At 39.8% G+C, this 12,752-nt stretch overlaps 2 protein-coding genes across 2 annotated transcripts in view; both read right to left on the bottom strand.

Moving 5' to 3' along the window:
• LOC142344396 (small ribosomal subunit protein eS19S-like) overlaps positions 1–12,752 on the bottom strand; it is a 416,658-nt gene that overhangs the window by 190,342 nt on the left and 213,564 nt on the right. The gene's annotated exons all lie outside the window — the stretch shown is intronic.
• Positions 4,197–12,752, bottom strand: part of LOC142343878 (uncharacterized) — an 87,585-nt gene continuing 79,029 nt past the window's right edge. Inside the window, exons 7-9 of the mRNA XM_075395252.1 lie at positions 9,664–9,973; positions 7,392–7,674; positions 4,197–4,646 (exon numbers count right to left, since the gene is read on the bottom strand). Of these exons, the coding sequence (XP_075251367.1) occupies positions 4,388–4,646; positions 7,392–7,674; positions 9,664–9,973 (852 nt within the window). The 3' untranslated portion in view covers positions 4,197–4,387. The remainder of the gene's footprint in view (positions 4,647–7,391; positions 7,675–9,663; positions 9,974–12,752) is intronic.

Below are 12,752 nucleotides of genomic sequence, written 5' to 3'. Positions count from 1 at the left end.
TCTGATCAGGACAATGCTTTATTGATGCCTCCCGGCAGTGTCAACATCTCTCAGTAAAAAACATAAGAAGTTGAAAAAATTTTGCGCCTGAAATTGTTTCGGATTAGACACAGTTGTGCTCTAACCGTTTTAGATCGGACCCAATTGCGCTTGAACGTTTTATAATCAGAACCATTTAGACCGAGATGCGCTTGAAGCCGTTTATAATCAAACCCAGTGAACCAGCTTATTGCAATGTTAGCTGTCAAAATCAGTACTGAAACAGCATTTTTAAAATAAAAAATTGAGTCATTAGCACAGATATAACACAGAAGGTTTAGTAGAAATCCAGCATAGAACCAGTGTGAACCTTTGAAAAATTTGAAACTTCATATACAAGTCAGAAAAGTATGCAATATGCATTTAAACTGCATCCAGGTACGGTAAACCAGATACTAATTACCGATTACGAGGGGAGGGGCGTGCATTCGGGGTGCGGAAAGGTTTTATTTTGGGGCGTGTGAATGCCCGCAGGCCGCATGCGGGTGCGTTGTGGGTGCGTGCTTGGTGCGTTTGGACACTTCCTCTACAATCAGAGCTGGTAAATTGTTGAGGTTCTGTTACACTTACCGGGCTTGTTGCAGTATTCCTGTGGTTTGTAATAGTATGGTACGAAAATGCCTGTAGTGTGATATGGTTTTATGTGATTATGCATGTGGTTTGAGGTGGTGTCGTGTGAAAGTTCCTGAGCAGTTCAAGCAAATCAAACCTCTAACAAGCTGAAGTCAGAATTTCATTTGCTTGACAAAATTTATACCTTAATTCTTTAAGCTGATTGTTTTGTGATTATAGTAATGGACAGTTTCAATACATTTTATGACCAGAACTACAATTTTTACTCTGAAAAAAAGGACTGATTAGTCTTTATTTTGACATGAACATAGAACGTAAAAGTGTTAAATTGACTATAAATTTCTCGATTTACACTGGTTCATCACTGAAATACCCGGAGTGGTATGCCCTGGCGTTCATCAGTATTATATATACTTAGTTGCTAGTCGATTGACAATACAATTATTTAAAAAATTAACCTTCAACTCCACAATTTTAGCGTACGATGTTATCAAATTATTTCGTTTATATAGTTTTACTTCAATGATGATTAAGAACAAATTACACCCAAACGCTTACACAATTTTACCCCCTTGGCAGCCCAGCTCTCAGCTCATTATACCCCTCTGAACAAACCACCTCAACGCTTACACAACTTTACCAGCCTTTGCAGCTCAAATCTTACCTCATTTTACCCCCTCTGAACAAATTATCCCCTCACTCTTACAACATTTTACCCCCCTTGGCAGCTCAACTCTTACATCATTTTACCCCCTCTGAACAAATTACCCCCAACTTTTACACCTCTTTACCCCCCTTGGCTGCTCAACTCTTACCTCATTTTACCCCCTCTGAACAAACTATCCCCCTACGCTTCTACTTTTTTGCCCCACTTCGCAGCTCACCTCTTAATTCATTTTATCCCCTCTGAACAAATTACCCCCTCACTCTTACACCATTTTATCCCCTTTGGTAGCCCACCTCCTACATCATTTTAACCCCTCTGAACAAATTACACACCAACTGTTACGCCATATTACTCCCTTTGCAGATAAACTCTTACCTCATTTTAGCCCCTCTGAACAAATTACCCCCTCAATTTTACACCAATTTGCCCCTTTGGCAGCCCAGCTCTTACCGCATTCAACCCCCTCTAAACAAATAACCCCTCATTTTTACACCATTTTAACCCCCTTGCGAGCCCAGCTCTTACCTCATTTTGTCCCCTCTGAACAATAACTCTCTAACTCTTACACAATTTTACACCCTTTCGAAGCTCAATTCCTAATTCATTTTACCACCTCTAGACAATTACCCCCTCACTCTTACATCATTTTACCCTACTTCGCAGCTCAGCTCTTAAATCATCTTACCACCTCTGGAAAAATTACCCCCTCACTCTTACACCATTTTATATTTTTTGGCAGTTCACCTCTTACATCATTTTAACCCCTCTGAACAAATTACCCACCAGTTCGTACGCCATATTACCTCCCTTGGCAGCTAAACTCCTATTTCATTTTACCCCTCTGAACAAACTTCCCCCTTACGCTTTCACCTTTTTACCCCCCTTGGCAGCTCAATTCCTAATTCATTTTATCCCCTCTAAACGAAATACCCCCTCAAACTTACACAATTTTATCCCCTTTTGCAGCTCAACTCTTACATCAATGATGATTAAGAACAAATTACACCCAAACGTTTACACAATTTTACCCCCTTGGCAGCCCAGCTCTCAGCTCATTATACCCCTCTGAACAAATAACCCACCAGTTCTTACGCCATATTAGCTCCCTTGGCAGCTAAACTCCTATTTCATTTTACCCCCTCTGAACAAACTTCCCCCTTACGCTTTCACCTTTTTACCCTCCTTGGCAGCTCAATTCCTAATTCATTTTATCCCCTCTAAACGAATTACCCCCTCAAACTTACACAATTTTATCCCCTTTTGCAGCTCAACTCTTACATCATTTTACCCCCTCTGAACAAAATACTCCCTCAATTTTACACCAATTTGCCCCTTTGGCAGCCCAGCTCTTACCGCATTCAACCCCCTCTAAACAAATAACCCCTCATTTTTACACCATTTTAACCCCCTTGCGAGCCCAGCTCTTACCTCATTTTATCCCCTCTGAACAATAACTCTCTAACTCTTACACAATTTTACACCCTTTCGAAGCTCAATTCCTAATTCATTTTACCACCTCTGAACAAATACCCCCTCACTCTTACACCATTTTACCCTACTTCGCAGCTCAACTCTTAAATCATCTTACCACCTCTGAAAAAATTACCCCCTCACTCTTACACCATTTTATCTTTTTTGGCATTTCACCTCTTACATCATTTTAACCCCTCTGAACAAACTACCCACCAGTTCTTACGCCATATTACCTCCCTTGGCAGCTAAACTCCTATTTCATTTTACCCCTCTGAACAAACTACCCCCTTACGCTTTCACCTTTTTACACCCCTTGGCAGCTCAATTCCTAATTCATTTTATCCCCTCTAAACGAATTACCCCCTCAATCTTACACAATTTTATCCCCTTTTGCAGCTCAACTCTTACATCATTTTACCCCCTCTGAACAAATTGCCCACCAACTGTTACGCTGTATTACTTCCTTGGCAGCTAAACTCTTACCTCATTTTACCCCCTCTGAACAAATTACCCCCTCAATTTTACACCAATTTGCCCCTTTGGCAGCCCAGCTCTTTCCTCATTTAACTCCCTCTAAACATTTACCCCCTCAATCTTACACCATTTTAACCCCTTGCGAGCCCAGCTCTTACCTCATTTTATCCCCTCTGAGCAAATACCCCCTCACTCTTACACCATTTTACCCTCCTTGGCAGCTCAACTCTTAAATCATCTTACCACCTCTGAAAAAATTACCCCCTCACTCTTACACCATTTTATCCTTTTTGGCAGCTCACCTCTTACATCATTTTAACCCCTCTGAACAAATTACCCACCAACTGTTACGCCATATTACTCCCTTGGCAGCTAAATTCGTACCTCTTTTCACGCCCTCTGAACAATTACTCTCTCACTCTTACACAAATTTACACCCTTTGGCAGCCCAATTCTTAATTCATTTTACCCCCTTTGAACAAATTAGCCCTCAATCGTACACCATCTTACCCCCCTTGGCAGCCCAGCTCTTACTTCATTTTACCACCTCTGAACAATTACCCCCTCACTCTTACACCATTTTACCCCCCTTGGCAGCTGAACTCTTAAATCATCCTACCACCTCTGAAAAAATTACCCATTTACTCTTACACCATTTTCTCTTTGGCAGCTCAACTCTTATATCATTTTACCCCCTCTGAACAAAATACCCCCACCTTCTCACATCAATTTACCCCCCCCCCCCCCCCACAGACAAATTACCCCCACCCCCACTCTTGCAAGAAAATGAGAGGATTTTAGGGAGGACATTTGACCCGGGTGATTTGCCTCGGAAATTGATAAATTCTCGTTGCGATAAAAACGGCATTTTAATACTTGTTAGAGAGTTTTCTTGTGTGTGCGACTAATTTCAGCTAACAATGAGATAAGTTAAAGTTTCATTTTAACTCAAGTTAACATGAAATTGATCTGTGCATCTGTTGTAACTATATGTTTCTCAGCTCTCTTAACGTAATCCACCTTAAATTTTGCTGTATTTTAACTCTTTTCATTAGATTTGTTCAAAAACGTTTACAGGATCTACTTCTTCATTTTCTTCGTTGTCGTTCTAAGCTACAAAAGTTTTGCATCTTTTTTTGTCATCTCAAAGCAAAGTCGAGGTTAGTCCGAGTCAGAAGCAACTGTCTCGTATGCGCCGGATTCTCTCCTCTTCAGACTTGCTGACGTCACACTGTTTGTTTTCATCCCATCCTGATAAACTCCACGTTCGTATGCAGCTCCATGTGGACCTGCTCCGGGTCGTTTCCGATCACCGCTCTGGTGGCTGATGAATCCAGATGCCGGACCGTCTTTTGGGTTCCGAGAGTCTTGATTGGAACCCTTGTGTTGATGACGTATGTTTTGGTCGAAGGACGGATTTCTAAAATTTATCCCCTTTTGTTTGATTTTCATAATTCTGACTAAAAGAACGGAACAGAACAATCATTTTAAGAAAACTCCAAATTACAACCTTTGAATGCATATCAAGACAAGATTTTAGAGCGTTTTGTTCACTCTTTCTGTCCTATGAATTAACAGAGATTGAACAAATCATGAACAAAATTACTGGTTCTGGTCCTCAATAATCAACCCGGATCTGAGTGTCATAATAATTCAGTACTGAATCATGAAAATTCCATTCTGAATTTTTCTATTTCAAGAATTCTTGACAGGGCATTTTATAGCCTGATAATTTTAAATTTCAGAAACAGTTTCTGATTTTTCTCTTCTCAGACTGAAGAATAGACTGGGTTTGGTCTGCACAGAATGAAATTTTGATGATTCATGCACTGAATTTTTTCTGGACAGCCTAAAATTCAGACTGATTTTTTTCTGCACATTAGGACGTTCAGCTTATTTCTTGTTAAAGGAAAAACGTTGTCTGAACTCAAAAAAGTTCAATTTAATAGAACACATTATTTGGACTATTCACTCAAAATTGCATTTTTTAATAAAATATCAATAAAAAGTTTGGGTTTTTGCCTGTTTTTAACAGATTTGAAGCTGCTGCCGGAAACGTTTACTAAGATTCCAGACTCGTCTGCCATGAAAAGACATCTTCCCAACTCATCAAACATCGAAGTTGAATACCCGGCTTTGTGAATACCCGGCTTTGTGAATACCCGGCTTTGTGAATACCCAGCTGTGAATACATCGACCCCGATCTGTAGCTGCTGTGAATTCCCGGATATCTGTGCTAACCCGAGTTGTGAACAATCGTATGTGTTCATTCACGGAGTTCTGAAGCGGCTGTTGCACCTTGTACCTGCGCCAACAGTCGCCAGATCGACCATTACCTGCCGTCAAATTGCTCACAGAGATGGGTCAGAAGTTTCAGGTGTCACGAATTTGAACGAATAGTACACAATATGCCCCAATTTGCATCAGATACATCTGAAATAAATGAAACCAGCCAAGAAAGGTACCGATTACGGAAGCCATGAAAATACATTGCTGCTTTAATGATTGAAAAACAAATGTGACAAAGTTACAAATTGATGTGACAAGTTACAAGTGGCACCTGAAACTTCTGACCCATCTCTGTGAGGAATTTGACGGCAGGTAATGGTCGATCAGGCGGCTGTTGGCGCAGGTACAAGGTGCAACAGCCGCTTCAGAACTCCGTGAATGAACACATACGATTGTTCACAACTCGGGTAAAGAAATGGGGTGTTCAAGGAGGTGGTGGTGGGGGGGTTGTTTTTTGGTGGAGGGGTGTGTTGGGTGGGGGGGGGGGGGGGGTGTTGGGTGGGGGGTGTGTTGGGTTGGGTGGGGGTTTCACTCAAATCTATTCATCTATTCCAACCCCCCGACCCCCCCCCCCACTCTATTCCATTACATCTCAACCAGGGGGGGTGTGGGCATATATCTCAACCACATTCTTCTTCACGATTTTACTGTAGAACTATTTGTAGAAACAAGATGCAATCTTTCCAAATAAATTAGGCGCAACAAGAGTGATTGACGATTTAGCATGTCGGTTGAGTGCCTAGAGGGTTTGCTGTGCACTTGCTGGCATCCCATCTATCCAAGATACCAGTCTCTAGTTTGAACATCTGGACTCGTCCACTCAAATCACGGTTTTACTTGGTTTTTTGCCTAATCGTGCGACACGCTTGCCAAAATTTTTGATTTTCGAAAATTTCACTTTTACTATGATTTTACTCTGATCAGAAAAAACAACAATCTCAGAATGTCCAGTGACGATTCATAAAAAAAATGTTTCTGGGTTTTGTCTGCACATAATGCGAGGTAAATTTACCCTTAGGTCACTCTGATTCAGGACTGATTTATCGTTTTACCATTGGATTGTAATGAATCAGTACTGAAAGGCTCTGACACTCGGGTCCGGGAAATGGAAACGAAGGAAAGAAGCAAAATGGTGGGCTATGTGGGCGCTGAAACGGCGCTGACATCTCGACCCGGGAGAGGGTAAAATCTTTCAAACACACGAGTATTTTTTTTACTTTACCCTTAAATTTCCCTAAAAATTGTACCTGTAAATGAATTTGACGCAAAAATCGTTCCCGAGCTTTCATAAATTTTCCTATGTTCTAAAATTACGCTGATTATAATTGTGCAAACAGGTAAACCAGGTTGAGGTGCCAGACGGAAGCCGGTATTTCCAGACCGTCTCAGACAAAGTGTCGGATCTTTTCCGGGATCTATTGTTTCGCCCCCCCCCCCAGTGTTTTTGTTTTTATGACCCCTCGTTACAAATTATATGTTGTTATATAGCACGTTACAATGTAAGCAAATAGCACGTGCGCCTGGGGGTCATAAAAGATTTATGCTCACTAAGCTGGGGGCCGAAACAGAATAGATCCCTTTTCTGTTTGTGCCCCCCCCCCCCCAGTACGTTATGCTCCCCCCAGTTACAGAGCACGTGGCATTACATAGTAAATCATTGTGTAAAAATATGGCACGTGCGTCGTTGGGGTGCAAATAATATGCACCCACTAAGCTGGGGGGGGGGGGGGGCACAAATGGAAAACAGTCCAAAGTGTCTATGTCCAGACCATCCCAGAGGTAAAGATCTTATTTCCAGACTTTCGTGCGTTCAAGTTTAGACTTTCTGGAACCTCAATCTGGGAAAATTTGATATGTTGGTTAGATGCAAACATACCTCATTTGATTTGAATTTGCCGACTGTCGATTTGTGCTATGACCTGACGCTCTAGCTGGCGATATATTGTTACCCAAGTCATTATTATCTCGAACCCCACTACCAGGGTTATATCCTGGTCTGTTAATCGGCTTGGTGCCCCCCTTGGACGGGTTCCGCCGTGGGGAGGAGTCGAGGGGACCCTGAGCGGGGTACCCCATATGAAGATTGTGGGTTGCTTGTTTGTCTGCCACCCTGCGCGGCTTCCTCGGAGTTCTGGGTTGCTGGGTGTTGCAATTGTGAGCTGAAAAGGTGGTTTCAATTTTTGTATTCCAGAGAAATACGAATAAGAGGATTGGAAGTATTTTTCTCCCTCCCTGTTAAAAAGCTAGCATCTATGTTTTACTTCCTTATAATAGCATGCCAAAAAATGATTTCAAACCTACACTTTTATTTTGGGATCTGTTCTGTTCCGGCCCTCATTGCCTTTAACCACCCCCCCCCCGCCCCCAGTTGCATATTTTGTAGATATAGTACGCTGCTAGATAAGTAAAAAAACAGCCGTGAGCCTGGGGGGGGGGGGGCGTAAAATTTATATGCTCGCTAAGCTGGGGTACAATAGATGCTCTCTTTTTGTTACGCTATTTTTAACCAATACATAGCGATTACGAAGAGTGACAAAAAACTTATCATTAGAAAAATATTAAAAACTGAATCAACTGTCACATGAACTTTCAAACCTTGTGCGTTTTGAAAAATTTTAAGTTTTTGAAATTTTCTCGCTTTTCTGAGTAAAAAATAGACGGGAAGGCTCAACATTCAATTAACGTCTACGGAGAATTAAGGGAATAAAGTAAATTGTATATATAATCAGTAGAGATGCTCGATTTAAGTTGGCTAAGGGAATAATATTCCGATCAAGAACACAGAGAACCTTGACCTTAGTTGCAACTTATGGTTATATGAAAATTTGGATCTATTCTGTTTTGCCCCCCCCCCCCCTCCTCTCAACTTAGTGGGCTTAGATTTTTTACGCCCCCATGCGCGCGTGCTATTTTTTTACATAGCAATGTGCTATATAACAACATATAAATTGTAAAAAAACACTGGGGGCCGAAACAAAATAGATCCGAAAATTTTATGAACTTATGGCTATATGAAAACCAAATACGCTTCGCTTGCGACATTTTGACCAAGCGCGAACACAAAACTGTATAGTTTCAAAAAACTAAAACATATCACGGCCACGGAAATATTTTATCAGATGTAATACATGGTATTTTCATGGGCGCTTTCTGCAAAAATGATGAAAATTTAAGTGCAGTATAAAGTTTCATAGTGCCATCACATGGTAGCGTAATTGACAGTTTTTGTTCTTGGGCAAAAATTAAAAATTATACACAAATGTGCACTTAGAATATCTGTTTTCATTTGAATGTTGAGAAAGAATCATAAAAGATTGATCATAATTGAAAGAGTAAAGGAGTTGTATTGTAATCCATTCCAGAGTACCGTTGTTTTTAAACGTACGATAAAGATCCAAATAACACAAAAAGAACCTTTAGCTAAAAAAGACGACAAAAACATTGGAAGCTTGATGTTTTTCGGTGGTATTGTCCGTGTCCATGTGTCTCGTCCTCTGTCTTCAAACTTCACAAAATGTTGTTATGTTCAGCTTCAAGCGTAGAAGATTTTCAGCATGTCTAATTGAAGCTGAGGAAGGCGCCTCTTTTTTCAGTTTCAATAGCCATAAAAAAACAAAAGATGATGACTTTTTGTTCTTCTTATCATAGTATAGCTCCGTGAATGTGAAATATCGAACTGAATCTCAATCGACAAGTCTAGTAGTTTTTAAAATTAAAAAGAAACAAAAAATTGAATCGTTTAACTAGTTTTGTCAACTATCCAAGGTCAAATAAGTAAAAAAAGATTTGTAAATTAGTGTGAGAGTTGCAAATTATTGTCAAATTTAAAATTTTGTTTGCAAATTAATGTGAGATTTTGCAAAAATTGCAAAATAATGTCAAATTTGCAAAACCTGTTTGAAAATATTTGCAAATATAACACAATGTTTTACAAATTTTGTAAATCCGTTTGCAAATTTTTGCAAACTTGGCCTCAGGTTTCAACTAGGGAAGCTAAGTGAGAATTTTTATAATCTTGTAGGTTCTTTCAAAATTTTTTCTTTGAAAAGTACGTTTGAAACTCCTGCGAACTGAACGCCATCATATTGTTAGACTACATCTTAAAACAAAAAAAACTCATCAAAAAATCAAGAAAGACTCAAACTAACGTGAATATCTGCCAGAATAGCGTGAGGGTGGAATTGCTTGATTGGGTCCGCCCTTGACCGGCTGTCGGTTGCCCATGTCGCCTTGCTGAGCCCGACTACGCCTCTCGCCCCCTCCCCCAACGGTAGCCGGTCTTTTACACAGACATTGACACTTGGGTTTTTTGCAAGCGGGCTCAGCAGCCTCCCCAGCTGCACCGGGTTGATTTGGGTCGTTTTTGGTTTCGTTGGACGGAGGAGGGTTGGCCTGTGGCGGCTGTGCGTTATCCGGTTGTTTTGGAGTGAACCAACTGTCGAACCAGCCTTTCTTAGTCTAAATGAAATAAGTGAGGCTTGTCAATAAGCGTTGGCGATATTTCTGTGTATAGTCAATCTTGTTCTAGATCATTCTTCTTCGATAACTCTTACGTCGAAATACTTTCCTAGTACTCGTCATTAAAATTTTTTGTTTGGATTACAATGTTTGAACAAACTTAAGCGCGTTTCTGAACTTACACTGGTTTTTCATATTATACCATTGTAAACTGTAAGAAGACATCGGTTATTTAGGGGAGTCATTATCTAAGGGGCAAGTGGAACGAGTAAGAAGTTCCTGTAATTGTTTGACTTTTTACAAGGATGTCTCTTAACTACAGTGAAAAAGACAAACATGCTCCGAAAAAAAATGCTTAAAACACGACAGTAAATTTTGCGAACAGTTATAAAATCAGCACGTTTCATCTAACTTATATTTCAAAATAAGACCTAAATTGCAAAACTACAAACTGCTGAACAGCCCTCACACATTCCGCTCCACATCCCTTCAAATCTCGAAGAAAATAAAAGCTGCTATTTAAGGCATTGCCAAAACAACTAATGCTTGTCGGTTAATGGGAACGCAGAGACAAATCTTGTAATCGAATAGTTAAATTAGAAATAATGGTTGACAACTGTGGCGATTGACACGAAATTCAATCCATATTTATTACCCCAAATTACCGCACTTCTACATTCATGGTGATCACCTTTAATTTATAACTTCCTTGACTTCTTTTGACATCCGATCTTAACTAGCTATTTACTTTGATAATTTACTTCTCTAAAAGATCAAGGGTCATCATATCACACATAACAATATGAAAAGTTGGGGACCAATCTAGTATAAATAGCACGTGTTAGCTCCTTGTTGCATTCACTCATTTCATAAATAACCAAGATGTAAATCAGCACGTGGATGAGGTACGTATATCTTTCCATACTTTAAACAATTAACATTATACTTTCAACACTCCTCCTATCATGTTAAGTGTTTGTTCCGAGAAGGACATCACGAAAAAGTGATACTTTGGTCCTCCCCAATGCTTTTGTAAGTGTGTCTGCCGGCATGCGATCGGTAGGTAAGTAGTTTAGCTATAATAGTCGACTTTGGACTAAATTCCGAACGAAGTGCACTTTTAATGAAAAGTGCTTTGTCTTTCCGTGATTCATCGAATTTTTACTTAGAGCAATACAAGCTTGGTTGTCTACAAAGACGTTTACTGGCTGCTGGATTTCTAAATCTAATTCTCGTAATAGGTTAACTAAATGTACTGCTTCTTTACTGGCCTCTACTACGGCGTTAAGCTCAGCCTCAGCTGTTGAAGTAGACACACAATTTTGTAACTTGCTAGCCCAACTGATTGCACCTGAACTATTATTAAGTTTGAAACAAAAACCACTTGTACTTTTTCTATTGTCTACGTTGCCTGCCCAATCTGAGTCTGAAAATCCTGTTAACTCCAGTTTCTCACTTTTTCTAAAAATCATCTTCTCTGATTTTGTACCTTTTAGGTAACGTAAACACCCTTTTGCCGCATTCCAATGTCGCCTTCCAGGATTTTCAACAAACGAACTCAATAAATTGGCTGCGTGCGCAATATCTGGTCTACTTGTTAATGCCAAATAGTTCAAACATCCCACTATACCCCTATAATCACATGATTGCATTTCTCAATGCTCATCGCTGCCTATTTCTGGTGAATCTAATTTTGATAGTTTCAGGCTAACATCTAAAGGTGTTTCCAGTGTCTTCGATTCGCTCATGTTAAATTTCTCTAGTAATTTTTCTACATATGCTTCTTGGCTTAGCATAATTTCGTTTTGTGTTCGCTCGAATTTTATATTTAAGAACCAGCTAAGATCTCCATAACTGCTAATTTGAAATTGCTCACTAACTTTATTTTTAAAGTTTTCACAAAAGTCTTCCTGCAATCCTAATATCACCACATCATCTACCCAAAGACACACTAATCCCTCTATACCATTTTCTCCTTTCTTTATGAAAAGACACTCATCTTGAATAGGCGGCGTGAAACCTAATTGGTTGAGAAAAGTTTTGATTGTTAAGTACCAATTTCTACCGGACTGTTTCAATCCATATAAACTTTTCCTCAGCATACAAATTAATGGATTTCCTTGCTTGTCAAACTTTTCAAATCCTTCGGGCTGTTGCATAAAGATTTCGTCTTCGATGTCAGCGTTTAAGTATGCTGTTTTGATATCCATTTGTTTTAACTCGGTGTTTTTTTATACTGCGTAGCTTATCAGTACTCGAATTGTTGAGAGGCGTGTTGTTGGTGAGTAGGTTTTGTCGTGGTCCCGACCTGGAACTTGGCTAAATCCTTTTGCCTTATACATTGTTATCTCCCCACTAGGACCAAACTTATGAGCAAAGGGCCAGCGGCTACCAATGGGTTTATTTCCTTTGTTCTCTACCAGTTCCCAAACTTTATTTTCCACTAATGAGTTGTATTCCAACTTCATTGCCTCGTACCAGTTTTTATCCCTAATTGCTTCATCAATAGACTTAGGTAGCAATTCGTTGTTAACAATTTCACCAAGGAAAGCTACCGGGTTTAAATCTCTATCACCATCTGAATGATGCTTGTTGACTTTCTCCTCCTTCTTTTCTTTGACTTCAATAAACATTTCGTTTTCGTTGAAAGTTACATTGCGAGATTTTCTAACCTTAAAGAACCCTTTGTCATTTGGAGTATCTAGTAGATAAGTCTTACTATTGTCTGAAGACCCTAAGACCATTCCTTTTTGAGAAGTTCTATCAATCTTCCCACGAA

The sequence above is a fragment of the Convolutriloba macropyga genome, chromosome 8 (assembly GCF_964194025.1).
Source record: "Convolutriloba macropyga chromosome 8, txConMacr16.3, whole genome shotgun sequence".
In the NCBI taxonomy this organism is placed as follows: Eukaryota; Metazoa; Xenacoelomorpha; order Acoela; family Convolutidae; genus Convolutriloba; species Convolutriloba macropyga.
This window is presented reverse-complemented; position numbering and strand designations above follow the sequence as displayed.